The sequence below is a fragment of the Aythya fuligula genome, chromosome 1, assembly GCF_009819795.1.
Source record: "Aythya fuligula isolate bAytFul2 chromosome 1, bAytFul2.pri, whole genome shotgun sequence".
NCBI classification, from domain to species: domain Eukaryota; kingdom Metazoa; phylum Chordata; class Aves; order Anseriformes; family Anatidae; genus Aythya; species Aythya fuligula.
This window is the reverse complement of record NC_045559.1, coordinates 178,329,179-178,349,620: the sequence shown is the minus strand read 5'-3', so window position 1 is coordinate 178,349,620 and position 20,442 is coordinate 178,329,179. Positions and strand designations below refer to the sequence as shown.

Here is a 20,442-nt window from a genome sequence, read left to right as displayed (position 1 = left end):
CATATTCAAATGTATTTTTCCAATGTTTTCTGGAACAGACAAGTGATACATTGATCTCTTGCTAGTTTAAGTAACCTCTGACAGAAAGCAAGTAAAATTTGGTCACCACAAATGTGTATCTCATGCAAGAAAATGAGCTGCTATGCTTAAAATTATTCTAAACGTGTCAAAGAGAATTGTGACCTTGAATTACACCAACAGCTTGGTCACTCTCTCTTGGTAAACAAGGATTCTAAGTATAAACCTTGTTATGTCAAAGTACTTATAAATCCCAAGTCCCTCATTTCTGGAGCTAATATTTTAGGCTTTAGGCAATTACATTAAAGGTGCGTCACCTCACAGTCTCTACCCACATTGTAAAAACAGCTTAGCATTCTACAGGTAACATAATACCACCACAAAATGTCCATCTTTCTAATCCGCACCCCATTCCACCCACCTTCAAAAAAACAAACCAAACCAAAACAACAACAAAATCAAAACCAAACCAAAACAAAACATCTTTACCTTTCAAGGCAGCTGGAACAGATTTGGGAGTAGTGAAAATATATTCTTGAGAAAGGGGACCTTCACCAGCTTCATTGCATGCCTGAATACAAAATTTGTATGACGTTGACTCACTGAGTCTTTGTACTTTGTATGTATGACATGGTCCTCTGTATAAGGATACAAACCTGAAAATGGAAAGGGTGGCTTATAGTAAATATAGAAAATGACTTCTGAAGTAGTCAGATTGTCTTGTAATTTATGCCCATCATTTCCCAGAACCTAATGAGAACCCCCGAAATATTTCAGGCTTCAACAGTATTCTGTGATTCTGACACTATAAAACAATGAGCTTATTTTCCAGCATTAGGCTTTTGTTTCTCATGACTCAGAAATAAAATCTCTTTTTACCACCAAGTACTACAGGCTGCCTCTTGGCAAAATGATCCTAAGCACTTTCAGGCACCCTTTTCTGCTTGAAATGAGAAAGGAGATAGTAGTTCTCTCCCTCCCAATGAACCGTGTGTACTACTTTCCTTCTGCCATCTACTCTCCCAATGTCCTTAGCTTTTCAAAATTAGGCAGACTAGCTTTTAGCTATCTACACTTCAGCAACTTTCCCTTACTACACTTAAATGGTCATGGGTCCAACCATCTCAGCTTACATCCTGATTTAACATGAAAGAAAAGATCCCTTAAAATGATAATTTGTACTATATCATGGCTTTATTTTCTACTAGAAATAACTGCATGTAAAGACAGCAGAAAAAGAATCCACTCCTTCCAATATCAAATATATCAAATTCACAAGACAGACTAAATACTATGACAAAATACTTAATGAAATGTAAGAGAAGAGTATGCCGCTATGAAACATTTAATTAAACTCTCCATACTGAACTGTAAATAAAAAGCTATGAAGTTTTTAATCTTGTACTTCGCAGCACCGAACAGTAGAGCCCTTCTGCCTTGCCAGATGAGAACAGCTCTTACCTCTCTTCCAAATCAAGCAAAGCATATGGAATTTTGCCCTGTAATACAATTTCCAAGCACCAGGTGCCAATAATACTGAGCAGATTAAGGTGATGCCAAAACCAACCTTCCATTCTTATCCTCCATTTGAAGGTGGTACTGAATGGAGTCAGTTAATGCTTTTGCAGTTCCCTCTCCCCACTTCAGCTTGAGAGTCTGAGAACTGTATGCAGCACACTCCAGGCGAGGTGGATCCGGGGGAAGAGGCTTTGTTTTCAGCTTAATGGTGTGGCTGAAAGGACCTGCTCCAAGACTGTTTAGGGCTTGAATTCGTATTCTAGTATTCAAAGAGAAAGAGAATAAATCAGCTAGAAATTAGATCTTAGAAAGTAACTGGTTATTTCCACCATTCGCATTCAGGAGAGAATAATGGTACTGTACAGACGTTACTTTCTATGAAGAAGAATTTTCTCAATATTATGCTCTGAAAAACTCTCATGAATATGCAGGAGTGTCGTTTTACTTGCCGCATCTTAAGGAGCTGGATTGATTCAAAATAAAATGTATTAGCATATTTGCATCATCCATGTTAGGGCAAAGACACAAAAGCTCTATCAGCTACTTCAGTAACGGTCCATCTTCCTGACCCTGCAAAGCCTTGTACCAAAATTTTTGATTGCTAAGAGCTACAGGATTGGTACTTCTCACCCTGGAGAGATGAGGGGAAGAAAAGAAAGCCCACCTCCAAAATACGCAAATCCACAGCTTTGGCTATTATATCAGGTGAGTTTGAGGATGGCTACAGGAAAATTTAAGGGCTTTTTAGAACTGAGCAGATTTATGTGAACATAAAGGGATGCTGTACAGCCACCTCTCTTACAAAATGCTGTTTTCACTGGTAACACGCCTCCAGGTGTCTGCAAACACACGCCACCTTGGGTCTGCTTGGAAATGGAGAGGGGTAATGAGAAGTCGAAGGACACATGACTGAGGGGTTTGTAGACCTTGAGATTCGAGGATAAATTTTACTTTTTTGGGGTACTCAATGGAAAACAATGCTTCTCTACAGATCTCACAGGTAGCCATAGATAGGAAAGTGTGTCTCATCTCAGTTTTCGAAGGCTAAGGTTTGCATGTCTAGTATCAGGTAGTATCTAGGTAACTGAGAAAAAGTAATCACGGTAATTCTATTCTGAAACAATCAACCACACAATGTCAAAACACTGGGACAGAAATGTGTGTGTAGGTTGTGGATAAATATTTCTCCTTCACTATAGTAATATTTAACATCATATTAATTTATTATAGCAGAGAACCAAGGTTAATATCTGCAGTTTTTTATTTGGACAAAGAGATCACAGTCCAAGATGTATTCTGTAGAAGCACTTTTATGGGGAGAAGCACAAAAGTACCTCTGCAGTGGAAGCTTCTCATTTCTCAGTTTGTTGACACTGACAGTAACAGCTCTTCAATTTGCCAGCATTATTGCTAAGTAATTATGAGGCACACAAGAAGATTTTAGTCTTTCATTCAGCATTAAAAAGAAGCAAAAAATATTTAACATTAAGGATTCATAAAATTACGTACCCAGATGATACCCTCATCACCCTGAAATCAGTGTGAGCTTAAAGTCTGACTTCAGTAAGCCTGACTTTAAGTTTTAACACAGAGGATGCATGTTTCTAACAGGAATGGAGCATCCCTTCAGGCAGAATTACAGATTTCTACATTCATATCTTTCAGTATCTCTTACATCAAACGTAAGGGATGATTTTGGTAACTGAAATTCTTCAATTAGATTTAAAATTGATTGTTAGATTTTCAAACCAATGTTCTTTATGCTGACTGCAACTCATATACATGGTATTTCTGCAGAAATGACATTGCAAGATTTGATGAGCTGTTATTAGATCAGACAATCCAGTCAACAAAGACTGCACATGGTCCTTCCTTGGATGGGTTTTACCTTCACAAACAGATTAGAAACCATCTATCTGTAAAGGAACCTGTCCAAAAATGGTTATGAATCTGAACCTGTAACCTGAATTCAATTAAGCTGATGCATTAACAGATGCAACGAATCTACCACAATAACCAGATTAAAATAAAAACATTCTTGAAAGAAAATAAAAACAACATAGCTCATCTTTTTATGAAAGTCATCATTACAAAGCTTCCTTTTGCTCCATGGTTAGCAACTAATGCTACTCCAGGAGTAATGTGGAGAATGAAAAACTACACAGAAACAAACAAACAAACAATCTGCTCTTGTGGGAGAAACAGCAGGCTTTCAAGTAGCTTTGCACAACATACCTGTAGGTTGTATCTGGCTGTAAGCCATCTATAAAATAGCTGAGAACCTTCCCGACAGTTATTGGTTGCTTATCTCCAAAGTCTATGCTGTAGCCAGTGATCTCAGATCCATGGTCGCAAGGTTTCTCCCAGCTTATAGCAAGGCATGTGGAAGGATAATAGTGTGGACTTTCCACTTCGTCTTCGCTTAGTCCCCGAAGACAAGTCACAACTGCAGGTACAGATGCTGGAGTCATACACGCCACTACTTCACTGAAAGGGCCTGCACCCGCAACATTCACTGCCTGCAAATGCAAAGTAGGCCATGTTTTTACAGCAGGGGTGATCTCCGCTTCCACATTTCACTAGCGAGAGTTTTACGTTAGCTTTACATTTTTACCTGAACCCTGCAATAGTATATAGTGGCAGGCGAAAGTCCTTTCATTTCACAGTTGAGCCCAGGCCCGCAGTAAGAGATCTGCATGCATCCTTCCACACCGCCCCATTCCAGTCGGTATTCTGTTACATCAGCTCCGTTACTAACTGGAACCTTTAAAATGGACAAAAAGAAGTTAAATTCACCACATCTGTATTATTTTTTCTATAAATCAACAGGATTGCAGGTAAAGTTTTGGTTTTGCTTTTTAAACAACAGTGAGGCAGAAAGGTCTGAACTTCACAGGAATGCTACCCTCTGATTTCCTTCCTCATTTTTAATTTAATACAATACAAATAAATCAGACCACATTACCAGCCTTGAGTCATCTATACGTTAAAAACACTATTTATTATTGCTGACTAATGTACACAAAGTAATTGTGATTTTAGTTGTGTTAATGCAGACATCATCTAGCATGCAGCATTTAGCTTAGAGACCTAAACAGCTGACGGCACAAGATGGTGGTCTTGAGAGGATACAGTTCAAATCATGTGTACCAGACATGTCAGACTAAGACATGAGATTACAGGAAGATATCAGTAGTCAATGAAGTAATAAAGAAAAAAAAAGCCAAAAACCACCCCCATATTAACAAAAAAAACGCCAACCTAGATCATGAAGAAAACTGAAAGAAAATGCTGTTGCTGTTTTGGGCTAACTATTCCAAGACAGCCATCCCACTGAGGTGCAAGATAAGGAATAATTACTCCAAAGCACATCTTTTGCTTTCCCCTTCCTTTGAAAGAGGAATATTCCCTACTTTCAGCATTGGGCTAGTTGAAAATAATTGACTCAGTATAAACGGCATTTCAAAGGAAAACATTTGATGTGATTGACAGAGACTGCCCTTCCGTTCTCTAATTCACAATGAGAAGTGTTTGGTCAGAGAACTGATGCAGCTGTAGATGGTTGTGCAATATGACAGTGAAGATGGAGACATTTCTCAATGTTACCACTATCTGTTGTAGCTGTAGAGGAGTTCACCCTAACAGAAATCAAGGAATCGAAGCCAACAAGCTCAGGGATGACAATAAACTGTGTGGGAAGTGTTTGATATGCTGAAGGGTACAGCTATCAGGGCAATTTCAGCAAGCAGGATCTGATACAAACCTCACAAAGTTCAACTAAAGCAAAGGCAAATTTATAGTCCTGGACCTGGGACAGATACATACGGTCTGTATTAGCAGAAGAGCAGCAAGAAAGCTAAAAGGAGCAATCATTCCCCTTTGTTCAGCACATGTGAGGCTACATCTCCAGTACTGTGTCCTATCTTGTGTTCCCCAACATAAGACAGACTTTGAAATACTTGAAAAAGCCCAGTGGAGGGCCACCATAAGGGCAGTGCAAAAAAGATAAGGTTTATTTATCTTAAGATGATTAAGCTAAGGGAAGATCTTACTGTTAAGATCTTACTTAAATTACTTACTGGGAGGATACGAAGAAGATGCTGCCAAATACTTCTTAAAGATGTACAGTAACAGGACAACAGTCACATCTTGCACTAAAGCATATTTTGACTGGACATAAAGGGAAAAAAATCTACAGCATAATAGTCTGCCCAGAGGCATTTTTGTGAGGCTGCAGAATCTTCATCCTTAGAGATATGCAAAATGTGACTGGACAAGGCTCTGAGAAACCCAAGCTAAATTTGAAGTTATCTCTGTTTTGAAAAGAGGGTTGAATCAAATAACATCCAGAGGTCCAGTCCTACATTAATTACTCTGTGATTCTATAAAGTCAACATCAAAAATTGGTCCAATTAATCTTACCTGAACATTTCTTCAAAAGGGTTTGCCTTGTAGACAATTAAGGAAAGCCCAGTAGGGCTTTGAGATGCCCAGTAGGAAGCACGAACAATAGTTCAATAGTTTAATCTTTTTTTTTCTGTACAGTTCTGTAACTCAGATGATTGATTCTGTCTCAAGCTATTGAAAAGCTGCATTTAAACAGTATTCCCAGATAGAATCCTCCTTTTTACAAGCTTAATTTTTTATCTATAGCATTTTTTTTAATCAGCCATCTAAATACTATGGGTTTATAGGAAGTCTGTGAGGCTTTTGCTACATTACTACTGATGCAATTATATAAAATTAGATCAGCTTATAAAAACAACATATGTACAATAATCCATGGATGTATTCGCTCTGAGGAAACATAACTACATTAAAGAAAAAAATTTAAGAAGAGCCTGCATCACTCAGAAATGTAGTGCTGCAGTTGTGGCAAAACTCTTAAACAAAAGAATAAAGTAAGATCTCAAGAATCCACAGACTGCTGTTTCACAACTGTTGTACAATGATATGATGAATTACTTTGAAGTTTTACCCACCAAGTATTGCAAAATTGGGTAAGCACGTTTAAAAATGCGACTGAAATAGTCTTAAGCTTTTGAAGTTGGACTTAAAAATGTAGAGGACAATCGTGTTAACACAGTATGTATAACATTGCATTCTTACCTCCCAAGACACCTGGGCACATGCAGCAGATCTGCACGCCACTTGTGGGGGCTTGCACTGATCTGGTGGTCCAGGCGCTGTAATAATTTCACATTTTTCCGAGTAAGGTCCAAACTATTAAAAAGAGAGTTGATATAACTAACTGGTAATAATAATATTATTGCTTTTAAAATAACAGTTTTTCATAACACAAGCATGTAATAGCAGTCTGAAACTCTGTATTACTTGCTTATAAAATAAATCTTTGTGGACTGTGTATTTATTTCAGTATCTGACTAGGCTCCAGAATAGCTGTAATGCTTGTTTCTACAGCAAATGCAATCAGAATAAATTTAGCACTTCAAACTCTCAGGCGAAAGGATTCGGAAGCATTTTCCTCTTCTTTTGAAGTTCCGTGTTTGCTACACCACAGCAGAACACTATTTGTAACTGCCTATTTGTATTTGTCTAAAAGAAAAAAAAAAAAGGACTCCAAAAATGCTCTATCTATAAACTGCTCTTTGGGGGATTTAAAAATTAGGTCAGTGCTTTAAAGCCTTAAGCTGCAGGCCTCTCCACAGTGTCAACTGGTGATGACAGTTTCTATGAAGCAAATGTTATCAAACAAATGCAAGCTGCCTTGCAATGTTTTTAAATCAGGATTTTGGACACATCATGAAACAAAGCCTGTGCTACAGCAACAATTGATTTCAACACATTCAATACCTCAACAAGAGAAAATACTGGTCTATCTGACAGAACATACTCAAAAGTTGAACTAAATATTAAAAAACAAAACAAAACAGAAAATGCCAATTATGTTCTAGAACATGAACAGATATAAAGAACAATCCATTTACAGAGATGCATACAGAAAACAGCTTTCTGCCTCGCTTCACATGAGAATATTCAAGTGGCAACGATCCTTTGATGAAGTACTTAGCATTTCCTAACGTTTTCACAATGCTATAATTCAGGTATAAGACATAATTAGCTGTTTTCTCTTCCCAGCATCTACAAATCCCTTTGTTATAAACTGATGTTTAACTGTTTCCACCCAGCAATAAGCTCTGTGAACCGAATTAATCTACATTAGGAAATCCTCATTTTAAAATCACTTCTAAAATGCTTCTTTTAACAAAGAACATGTTCAACAGCAATTGCACTCTCTGCAACTGATTTCATTTCACACTACCTCCTTACCCCAGCCTTGTTAGCTGCTCGCAGTCTGAAGTTGTATATCCTCCCTGGAAGAAGGCTGCCTACTGTGCATTCAACATCAGAGCCTTGGTAAACCTCTCTGTGTTCATCAGTTTCTGTCTGAAACATTTCCAGACCATAACAGGTGATGGGTGAACCACCATCTACCTGAGGTGGTCCTAAAAATAAGAAAGAAAAACTTGTTTAATTTTAACACACAACACGTCTTGATCCCTTACACTCAGGAACAGTTGTAATTGAATTACCCCAGCGCAGCTGAATTTCTCTTGCTCTTGGTCTGCCCTGTAGCCTTGGAGGCTGGCACGGACCTGGAACGACGGCTGGTGTCTGTACCAGCAAAGAATCAGATGCCTACAAAGGAAAAGGGAGATTAATGAAGCCACCTAGGCCAAAACAAGCACTAGCAATTATTATAACAAATAAAAAGCACGTCCTCAAATCAGAAACAGGACCTTCCATTTCTTGAACTGTATCCTCAAATGCATGAAGATGCTTAACTGACCTGGTATGTGTTTATTGTAATACTTACATAGAACATTCTGCAGTGATCACACTATGGGCAAAATTGACCTTTGCCTTCTTGTATTTCTACGCATGAAAAAGGTTAAATTAAAAGAAAAAAAAAGTTATGTATCACCTCAAACCTACTACAGAAGCCTGTAACATGAATTCTTTAGGGTTAACTCATTTTCTTTTTCATTAAACTGTAGTTTAATGGTTTCTGAAACCTCACTCTAACGGTTGTACACTTCTTTCTGTGCAAGAACCTGTCAGAAAGCAAAGTAGGCACAAATGATGATCAGATGCCATAAAATATAATTAAGATTTCAACTTTTTCAATTACTTAGTAGTATGTACTGTGCAAGTATTTGAAGTGTGCACAAAAATACATAGCAACATGCAACAGATAGCACTGTCTGTTTTGGATACAGACAGAAATGAGTCAGACCTGATCACAGGTTATTAGCTTCAGTGTGATACAGAACAAATATTCCTGTTTCTGGACTGGAGCTGATAAGCCTTTTAGTTTACAACAGGGATGTATCTCAGAGTCTCATCTCACAACTGCTGTGTACATATGTTCCAGTAAGAGTGGACTGGAAAATCTGCTGCTTTTCAGTTCCTTTGATATGTATTATTGCACTGAGCAACAGATGCTAGATAAAAAGCAGAATGTTTCTCAGGAGGCATATAACCATGGCAAGCTGCAGAAAAGGCTTCTTTACAGCGTTATTTACTATTCTTCTGCTGAATTCTGACACCTTCAAAAAGCATTAGGACTTCCTGAAAGTTACCATCTCCTTGGTATTCAAATAATACTTATTCTAAACTCATGTGGGGAAAGAGGTTGGCATACTGAAAGTCTCCAAGGACGAATGTGCACTTGTGGCTAGGTAACTGAGAAGTGTACTGCCTTCCTCCTTCCCCTGTACAGAAAAAGCAAGCTGAACTATGGCAAGAGGGAAAGCATCACAGCTGTGCCAGCTCTGAAGGAATGTGGATTTTTCCTTAAGACAAGGTGGCTATGGACAAGGATATCTTTACAGGAGACTTCTATATGGATGAAGAACACATGAAATTTCCTATGGTCTGACTAAGCTGCTTAGGTGACTACAATGACAACACTGAAAACATTAAATTTACACTGCTGTCTTGGGTTAGGCCTTGAGAAAAGACATTTTTATCATGTTGCACAGGAAAAGACAGAGAATCTGTTTCAGTAAATAAGAAAAATCACTTGGAGCAAAATATATCAACAGAAGAGAATTTTCTTATTTATTTCTGTAAGAAGTAGGCAGAAATTTGAACTGCTGCACATCAATACTGGGACTTCTTTGAGGTTCTAAATGGCTACATTGCTAGGCAGTTCTGTACAATTACTGCTGTAACAATATTTATTAACTGTTGGATCCGATTTTCGTACAGAATTGCATTTAAGAAAAACGTTAGCTAATATTACCGTGCTCTGTCCTCCTTCCCCAATGCAATATACTCGTAAGCGATAGGAACAACCAGGGTTTAATCGGTCACACAGATGTTCCCTGGCAGCTCCGCTGTATATCGTGTCCCACTTGTTTCCTGAAAGGTAAGCGTGCAATGAGCCAACGTGTCATTTACCACACTTCAGTAGCAGCCACAGCAGGTATCCTTGCTTCACCAAGTGTGTGCTTGTCAGAAAAAAATAAAGGCTTGCTTTGGGCTTCCTTGAAAAAGATCAAATTATTTTGCAGATGGTTTCTTATACAAATTTGTGTAGATCTGCTAAGTAGAATCTCTTCCTTATTTGGTATTCACGTTAAATATGAGAGAATTTACTCTTAATAAGGATATTGTTACTGGGCCAGCAAGCACATGTAAACAGCATAGCCAAATAAAATTGTAAGGACAGAAAAGCAAAAATTCCCACAGAAAAAACCTTTCAGTTACACCATGTCTATTCATTTTGCACATTGTTGCTACTGCTTACAATTGATAAAGTGTGTTCCTGTATTTTGGAATGGCCCAGCACCATCTGGAACACTGATTTCATTCTTTGCTTTTCAGTCAGATTCTTAAATGAGAAATTCTTCAGCATCCTCTTTCTCTCAAGAGATGAAGCTGGGAACCTGGGGACTTTAAACCAAATCTCCAACAGTTTCATACAACACAGAATTTAGAGGGCTACAAATGAAACTTAGTGCACAGCTCACTTTATCTGCAGGAAGGCTCAGGTAAACTCTTTCCAAGAGTGACTTAATGTGGACATGCTGTAGGCTAAGGAAAGTGACAAATGAAGTATTGAAAGAACCACAAGCGATACCTTTGGCAGGACTACCGTTACAATTTGGGGACGGTGCACTCTTAGCCTGACACAGCAAAAGAGGTATGAACTTTCATTCTCAGACTGTGCTGCTGAGTACAGGTAAGGTTACTTAATAGGTCTAGATTTTCAAATAATTTAGCTGGATATTTCTATGCCAAATTTAGATTTTTTTTTTTATTTCCCTTCTGTATGAAAGGACAGAAAAGCAAGCAGCAGAAACGCTTATGCCAGCTCCATCACTATTCTCATTTAGTAGCAGTAAATGGAACATGAATGTTTCATTCATCTCACACATCCAACAAAGCTAAGTAGCCCTTTCTTACCCTTAAATAACTGGCATGAATCACTTGACTTCCAAAACAGAACACACCTATGTGATAGGTGAAGCTCAGAGCATCTCTTTTGCCACAGCTTTATGACATCTTTCTAATCCAGAGAAACAGAATTTCCTGTGTGCAGGATTCAACATCCCTATTTTTTAAAAATACAGTTTCTTGAAATAACATTCCCTATCATAATACCTATTTTACTCTTCCCACAATTTATAACTGGAGGTGTCCACACAAAAAAGATCACAGCTGAATGCCAACATATACTCCTAATACTTACCATTTAAGCCTTCAGACATCTCCACAACATATGTATTTATTGCTGCTCCTCCGTTGTCTTTTGGCGGATCTATTAAAAAATAACAATATTCCAACAACACATGGTAAATCAAACTGTTTTGTAGCTTTTGGGGGGGGGATTAAAAAAAAAGGTAAAATTGACAGCCAACTGGAAATGAGTGCTCTTTTAGACAGGTAGCCATAGCATCCTGCATCCTAGTTCAGACAGCTGCAAATCATTCAAATCCTCCACTATCCAAAGCTGCCAGATCACAACCCTACTACAGTCTACAGACGACGTGTGACGAGTGAATCGGGCACCTGGGAGATGCCACAGCAAACGTTTCAGTTAGTCTGAAGGGAGCCCAATTATGGTTTCAGAGACACAGATCCTAATGGCCCTGCAATCTGGACTGCAGATAGGAAAAAGACTGGCATATTGATTTTGAAGTAAGAATATTTCATCTTTTAAGGACAGCATTTGAAAAAGCAAAGTATTTTGGGAGAGAACAGAAGTGAGGAGTTCTATACTGAACACTTAATCTCGTAAATTTTTAGTCTAGCAGTAGAAATTGAGTTACCTGTCCTCCTTGGTACAATATTGAAGGACAAGACAGGAAACTATAGAACTATCTTTGACACATAGTTCTACTACTCTTTCTCAGAGCTGATTCAGGGAACAGAAAAATTAAAATACTGTGGAAAAACAACATTTTTGACAAATATAAAGGCAGCTTAATACTTTAAAACAGAAGGGCACTGCTGCTATAACATCATATTACGCATGTGCTCGATGAAATGGTGTTGGCTCTTAGGCAAGTGTTACATATCACATCACAGCTGCCAAATAAAATGAGACTTCTTGTATAGCACGCAGCACTTTTTTGGATGGAAGGCAGCAGTCAACTTACCCCAAATAAAAGGCTTTTTTCTCACATAATTATCACTCATGAAAAAAAAAGGAATATTATAGTTCAAAATAATGACTATTACAAGTTCTTTATATAAATAGATATTTTAGGTAGTTTTCTATTTACAGATCAGATTATTTGTAATACTTCATACATTGTATGTTATCCATAATGGAACAAAGTTCACACCCGAAATTTTCAGCCTGATATAGCAAAGCACTCTGGAAAGATGCAAGACTGAATTCGCTGTGTACTATTCTACAAGGAGCTTTCATATTATTACTGTGAAAGAACATGAGATTAAAACACACTATTATACAGAACTAAGTAAGAAGTTTAATTATTTGTGACAGTAAGTAAAACCCTCACCCATGTGGTTTTCAGCTAAAGTACATCACAGCACTGCTTCTCCTTCTCCTATTTCACAACATCAGGGTAAGAAAAACCCCCAAGCTTAAGGAAGTTTCTCAAGCTCTCTAATGAATAAAAGTATTTATCTATCAAAAGTAAACACTTTGAAGAGAGAAGTTAAACTTGGACCTTTTCTTTTGATGAAAAAATAAAATAAAATTCATGGCATCTGCTTTTTGTGCCAGAGTAACATTAACTTCTTAGTACACAAATTAACACTACAATGTTTTAACTACTGTAGTCCTTTGCTGTAACAGTCCCTATTACAATTCATATATTATTCTTCCCACAAAATCACGCTATTACACTGCCACCCTAGGTATTTTGGATCAGTATTTTTCCATGATGGCTCAGCTGACTGAAGTATATTGAAGTAAAATCTGGCCTTTTACATACGAACATAAAACAAAAAAAAAACAAAACAGAGGACAAACTCGAAAGAGCTGGACAACATTCTTACCCCAGACTATTTTAAAACTCTGTGCATGAATTTTTCCTTTCACTGATGGTTTTGAAGGTACCCCGGGCTTGTCTGGGCAAGTAGCATAGTCTACTGTTTCACTTGGACTGCTTTTCCCTTCTGAATTATAGGCAATGACCTGTAAACACATAAAAATTATTATAAACACAGAACAAATGTAATGGCTAGTGGTATGCTGTTCAGTGTAACAGTAAGAGCAAATTAATTTATATGTATGTGTAGACAAATAGCTAGACAATAAACCATTAGGAGAACCATTAGAAGAAACAGATCTATTATGCACCTTTATTTTATAGTTTTTGGTAGTCTTATAATCAGTCAATGCTGAAATTAAAAACACCCATAAATTGCCAGAAAAAAATATTAAAAATAAACAAACAAAAATAATAATTGTGAAGCTGGAAGAAAAAAAAAAAACAAATACCCATCAAATCAAATACCCTTAAAAATAATTTAAAAAAATAATAAAATAAAATAAATAAAATAAAATCAAATAACCCCCAAATATCCTCCACATTTCGAATGTTGGTACATAAAGTTAGGCTTCTACTTAGGGCACTTAAGACCAGCCTGACTGTATAAGGTAATCAGGACATGCAGCCCTCTGTGACACTAATGGAATCTGTGGGTGCTCAGTATAGCACAAAACACTTCATTCCAAAGTGAAGGACTTGAGGACTTTATTTTTTTTAAAACAGCTCAATATACTCAGAAACTAGCTATGTTTAAGAACTATTCCTTTTTATTGGAGTTGTGCAGGACCTGGGGATCCTGGTGAGAGCAAACTAGCAATGCACGTTGGCAGCAGCAAAGGTAAATTGTTTCATGGGCTGCATCAGCAAGAATTGAGCCAGTAGAAGGAAGGGTGTGATTTTGCCACTTTACTCAGCACTTTTCAGGCTAAACCTGGAACACTCTGCCTAGTTTTGGTCCTCCCAGCTTGAGATGCTGAGAAATTGGAAAGAGCACATAAGATGTTGAACCTGATGTAGGAGGAAAAGGCTGAAGAATGTGGGTTTACTTTGCCTAGAAAATAGAAGTTTCAGTGAGGGGGATCTAATCACAGCCTTCCAATATTTAAAAGGTAGTTAAAGAAAATATGGAAATGCTCGTTTTGCAAGGATATGTGATGACAGAACAAAAGACCATGGGCTCAAGTGTGTCAGAGAAAATTCCATCTAGATATAAGGAAATACATGTAAATTAATCACCATGAGAACAGGCTGTCCAGCAAAGCAATGGAATTTCCTTTGCTGGAAACACCGAAGTCTCAGCTCAACAGGGCTAGTACAGGGTTGAATAGCCAGATCTAAGACTCTGCTCCCTAGACGAATTTGGTCCAGACCATCTCTTAAAGTCCCTTCCAACCTAGACAAAAAAGTCTAGAAACTGTGTTTCTAGGAAAACAAAATGCTGCTATTCTTTACACCTTAGTTGTGCAGTTAATTTATTGTGTATCCCCATTTGTTACGAGCAAAATCCTGAGCAACCTAACAAGTATTTTTTGCTTTTATATTTATTTAAAAATTGAATAGAATCCATATGGTAGGAGTAATGTCAGTAGTTTGAGAAGAGGAAATGTGAGCTAACATGCTCCTCAGACATTCTCCTGATACGGTTTACAAGATTAACAATCATCTGGTTGTTTTTGTGCCCTTACAAATGAAGTTAAAAAGGCAGTTGGCATTTACGTATTATAATAATGTTTCCAATGGTTACAAAGTTTCTTTCAAAAGCCTTAAGGAATATTACTACTAATTAAGTCTTTCTCCTGTATAATAAAAATTAAAGACCTGATTAACACAGAATTTGTTTCTCCTTTATGCCCTATGAACGAGTGAACAGAGACTTCTGTTTACGGTTTTGTTAAGAAAAATATAGTATAAACATTCATATTTTATTTTAATGACAAACTTAGGATGCTAAAGTTAACTGAGCATTTACCAGTGATGTATATTATTAACACGTAGGATTACTTCCAAAGGAAAACTATCATCAAGTCCTGCAAAAGCAAGTTCCAAATTATTTAGCTGATTTTTATTTGAAATACATATGTAGCCGTAACAGTCCTAGCTTGGTGCAGTCCTGAGAATACACTGCATGATTTGAATTATTATATAAGTTATGAATAAAATCCAAGTACTCTAAGATTAACGCCTATCAGAACCTTTTCTGCTTCTGAAAAGAAAAACTCTTATTCAGAAGTGCAAAACATTTGCTATCCTTTCAGAAAGAGTATGTGTATATTTTAGTGTTAGCTCACAACAAACCAACCCCTGATCTGCTACCTTTCATATTGCAAAGAGATGCTGTTCTTAAGCAGCTCCCAGTTCTTCTTATGAAATAATATTTTAGGTGTATGCAAGACAACAACTATAGACATTTTTTTTTCCTTATAGACTAGAAATGAGATCATTCTGACTCTGCTTCACACGTTGGGACACACATAAGCCTTATTGCAAAAGCCATGCTACTATTCAAGAGTGACTGGATCCTGAGCTAATATGTTCAGACCCTCACAATGTATAAGAATGGGTTCAGCACCATTGCAATATGATTTTTTTTTTAAACTAGATTGGGTTCAGTGCTATGCTAGCACTGATAATTTTTTTTTGATCAAAGTTGCTCTTTATCCCAACACTTCGAGTTGTGTTTAGTGTCTATATGCAATACAAAAGCCAAACAAAAAAAAACAAAATGTTAATAACATTGACTTGTTATTAATTACAAATTTCAAGATAGCTGCAACTGGGTTATGCCCTTTTAGAGGTCCCTACTTCTTCTACAGAGATGACTTATGAAGCAGGCTTTGAACTCTTAGCTTTAAGAGATTGAAATTTTAAGAGAGACTGGCATCAAATCTGGTTTTCCTTTAAATAAGTCAGTAAATCAAATTTCAAAGTACTCTGGTACAAACAACAACCAACCAACCCCCCAAAACAACTATGTGAAAAATCTTACCCTAAATTTGTATTTTGTACTGCGCCTCAAATTCTTCACCGTGTAGGTAAGATCTTCACCATCATATTTTGGCTTGAAACCATATCCCTGCAGAATTAAACAGGATTACTTGAAACATGTATTTGTCAACTAGATTCTGTAACATCATTCAATATAAACAAATCACTGTGTTTCAGACTATAATTGTTATGGCTCTCTGACAAAGTAATTAAATGTAACTTCATTGTGTAAACACAGGATATTTTATTTCTACCATGCGAGTCCACATGGAAGCCAAAGATAAAAATAAGGTGGCGGTGGTGAGGGCGAGTGAGGAAATGAATTAACCATTCTCCAGTTCTGAACAGGAGAAAAACCAGCAAAGAAAAACATATAGTGCCATGAGATACTATACCTAACACTTTGAAGGGGTAAAACACAGGTGCTTGTGCTGAAGTAACATCTAGGGGAGGCCACATTTCATGATGCAATTACTTTGATCCACTCTTGTAAGGCTTAAATTCACATCCAGAGTTACAAAGTTAAAAGTAGCCTAGACATCTTTGCAGGATTAGAGCTTAATCATACTAATAACTATTATTGTTGCAATAAAAAGAAACTTATGTGGCTTGGTCACTGCAAGGACAAGTCTTTAGTTTTGCTTCAGAAAATACAGTTCCTGGTAGAATATTCTAGCAAAAATAATCACTGTTACACTTAAGTACAACAACATATCAAACACATCGTAGTCTCTTTTCTTATTAAGAGTAGGTATTCTAAACTTACTGAGTTCTCATCCTCCATCTCTAGTATATACGAGATTCCTTCATCTGATGGTGTTCCTGAGGGTTTTGTCCACTGTAGGGATAACCAAGTAACTCCAGCATTAATCAGCAAAGGACTTGCTGGTGTGGTTGGGGCAGTGCCTGAGGTATGATACAGGACTTCTTCACTAAAACCACTGTATGTAAAAACAGAAAGTATGTAAACTAATCAGACACAACAATTGATAACTAGAAAAACATCATTCTTACTAAACAAAGCTATGATAATTTCTTGAATATGTGCACAACTGGAAATTCCAAGCTTGAACGTGCAGATGACTTAACTTGCCCATGAATCTGTCAGTTATAAGCCATTTGAACAAGGTTAGCATTCATAATTGAAAGATTCCCGTGTAGGACATAATTACAGTGTTTTGCTAATTAAATTTGTTTTGGTTTATCATAATAATTCATTATTCTAAATTAGTAGAGCTCTATGTGCAGCAGCGATATACTAATACCTATTCAACATCAAACCATGAAGACGTGAAAGTGTATGTGGGAAGATCCCAAAATACACTTCACTTCCCTGGCAGCAATCTATGCAAATTGTTATGTGCTTCAGGTATGCTCTGAAGTACCAGTTCCTATAGTGATTCAGAAAATAACAGAATAATAGTCTTGTTCAATATTAGTTTAATTCAATATGAAGTTATTAAGTTACTTTAAGAGTCGGCAATACCAAAGTCTTATCACAGAACAAATGCAGCAGACTGTACACCAGTCAGTCCCTGAACTTTCAACCCGATCTGATGACTCTCAGATAAACCTCCAAGCGATAAACCTTCTGTAACAAGTTCCAGCAAAAGATCTACCGAGAAACAGAGGGATGCCAAAGCCAGTAAATGGGTACAACGCACAGATGGTGTGACATGTATCCATCTAGACTCTAAAAAAACTGTTCTCAGCTGGCATTTATTTAGAAATTTGCTGTTTCTACATCAGATCTGAAGAAATGCAGGCTTGAGCTAGTTTTTTTTTTTTAACTGTATGAAACTAATGTCAAAGATGCAACTTTAAAAGCAAGACATTATCTAAGTGAGCACCAGGAAGTCTTGAGAACAAAATTCCTCATGTGTCTCGAACAACAGAACCAGTCAAATATCTTGTGTGTCCAAATCTGACTTCCCTGAAAAATCACAGTATGAAGATACCTTGCTGTCCCTTTCTCTCTAACCCATTTCTCCTGAGAAGCAGGAATAACACTTTTTTTGCCAAAAATCACAAGCGAGAAAATCTCTGAAATTAAGACAGTATGATACATATGCTGTGTCTACTTAAAAAAAAATAAAAAAATCCAGCGTTACAGTTAGGCTAAGAAAGCATGAAGAGAAGCTAGACATACTAAAGCTGTCTACTCACAACCAACTACTGAAGCAGCCAACTCACGTGCAGATGCAAGGGAAGGGGTGGAGAAAAACACCTTGAAAAGCCTTAATCTCTTTACTTGATTGAATCACTCCGAAACACATTGAAACCAACTAAATGAGCTCCAGTAATTCCCACCTTTGAACCTCTCTTAACATTTCACTTTGGAGTACAACAATACTCTATCTTTTCAATAGATTTTATTTTTCCAGATTTGTTTAGCCACGGTTTCATGTTTGGTTAGAACCAAATTTAAAAATGGGAGTAACTCTAAGAGAGAATATCCATTCTTCCTGGCAAAATCATTTAGGCAAAATTCAGTCTGCATATATGTAAGGTTCTCAACATATTTCATAAGGAATAAATTGTCACCCTATCCTAGTAAATATTATTTCAGGAGACTTAAGCGATACCATAAAGACAACATAATGTGTTGTGATACAGCTATGAAATACAGATTTAAAAATCTATTCAGCGCAATTATTTTAAAAAGGGTACTTAACTGATGACTGTCTTCCACCAGCTTACACCACAGAGGTGTGTAATACGTGTGGATACTCCTAGGGGGTACATTTACACTCAGAAGTAACCAGGGAACAGGAAGAGAACTTGAACACTGGCCCCTGCTTAACTCTCAGCTCACTCCCTGTCTGCTTTTGTCCAATTACATCTCATCAAGACAAGTCCAGGAGAAACTCAGAGAACGGTTCATTCCAGAAACATCTTCCAGAAGGCAGCAACATAAGAAAGACTGTGTTGGAGCACTCTGAAAGTCAGCCTAGCCCACTACAGTGTCCTCAGCCAGTGACCCAAAGCAGGAGCCTAAGGGAAGACACAAAGAACAGGTACTACGTGCAACACATGCCCTGGGTGCTCTCCAAAGCCTCCCAACATGTCTCAGAGACCTCCTGAGCCAGCTGTAGTTTTCATGTACTTAGCCTGCAGATGACTTCTTCTATCCAGCATGAATTACATCCTCAGGTCTGGCTCCCTATTTTTAAACTGTCCTTCAACACTGTCGAGGCAGGCATTGTTCCCTCAAACACTCCTTTGTGCCAGCTGAAGGACAGACAACACACATTTCATGCTATAAAAACACCACTCCACTGAGCTGCAGCACAACGCTCAAAATATCTCAAACACAAACAAAAAATAGCAATTTTATGCTCATGGCTAAAGAAGCCTTGCTTTTATGCCACATAGGATGTAAATGTCCAATAGCGTGGACACAGGCAGTTTATTCTAGAAGTACTGAGCCCTAGCAGTAAGAATATTAGCCAGCTTTATTGCTTCACCTGAAGACCAAGAAGCACTCCCAAGAGCTAACACATCCAGTAGTGTAAGCCCAACCTGAGAAACTGTTCATTTTTATTTTTATTTTTAATTTTTTTTGAGTTTTAATTATATCCTCTACTGACAACAGATGCCATTCATTCACAAATTAAAACCAAAGTTTGGTGCTTTGTAACTCCTGAAAAGCAGCACTTCTGAACTTCTAAAAATTATGACCACATGTCCTAAACATTCCTAATAAGTTCTACGTGCTCAGAAAAAAAATATCAATGGTATTGTGTCATATTCTGTCCATTACCCATGGTAACATGAGACTAACATATCTTTCAGGTAAAAGGACATATGCAGAAAATGGACATGGCAAAGAGCACAACATAGATATAACTACAGGATGCAGAGTGGGTTCTGCTGCACCTACCTCCTGCTCCAGCAGAGTTACTGCATTCTCTTTATGCTGTCGTTACTACAACTCTACCTTTAAGGATCAAGCCCTGGTAAACTGCTACACTGGCTGCAAGAACTGCCTTAGGTCTGGCACCATGTTAGACCTCACTGGCAGCCAGAGCAGCAGCCAGCGTGGTCCGAGTTACCCTCTGGCCAAACAACAGCAGCACCCCCGCAGCATTTACCAAACCATTCAATTCTGGCCCACTGGCAGGGTTGCTTGTCTTTCAGCATGACCCCCATTCTGCGTGTTAGCAGAAGTGCTTATTACATCAGACACAAAAGCCACAACGCTTCGCCAGAACTTCCATTACAGCTCAGAGCAGTAGGAAGCCAGCCCAAGGTAGCAACCTTCAGTGGAGCTCAGCGTGAGGCTACGAAGGCTGAAGCTAAAAATCAGCACGGCCTGAGCTGATTTCATGTGAGAGCAGCTGGGCTGCCTGTGCCACGCTCACACTCCCCCTTTAGGTACAAAGGGGCATCGTGTACACAGGTTAGAGCAGGCTGTTTGGGA

At 37.8% G+C, this 20,442-nt stretch overlaps 1 protein-coding gene across 4 annotated transcripts in view; it reads right to left on the bottom strand.

Moving 5' to 3' along the window:
• FNDC3A (fibronectin type III domain containing 3A) overlaps nt 1-20,442 on the bottom strand; it is a 115,091-nt gene that overhangs the window by 8,015 nt on the left and 86,634 nt on the right. For all 4 annotated transcript variants that reach the window (XM_032186740.1, XM_032186748.1, XM_032186757.1 and 1 more), the window contains 12 exons: nt 16,786-16,960; nt 16,021-16,107; nt 13,039-13,177; nt 11,258-11,326; nt 9,806-9,924; nt 8,091-8,196; nt 7,828-8,003; nt 6,646-6,759; nt 4,151-4,300; nt 3,772-4,055; nt 1,586-1,795; nt 508-674 (listed from right to left, as the gene is read on the bottom strand). In XM_032186740.1, coding sequence (XP_032042631.1) covers nt 508-674; nt 1,586-1,795; nt 3,772-4,055; nt 4,151-4,300; nt 6,646-6,759; nt 7,828-8,003; nt 8,091-8,196; nt 9,806-9,924; nt 11,258-11,326; nt 13,039-13,177; nt 16,021-16,107; nt 16,786-16,960 — 1,796 coding nt within the window. The remainder of the gene's footprint in view (nt 1-507; nt 675-1,585; nt 1,796-3,771; nt 4,056-4,150; nt 4,301-6,645; nt 6,760-7,827; nt 8,004-8,090; nt 8,197-9,805; nt 9,925-11,257; nt 11,327-13,038; nt 13,178-16,020; nt 16,108-16,785; nt 16,961-20,442) is intronic.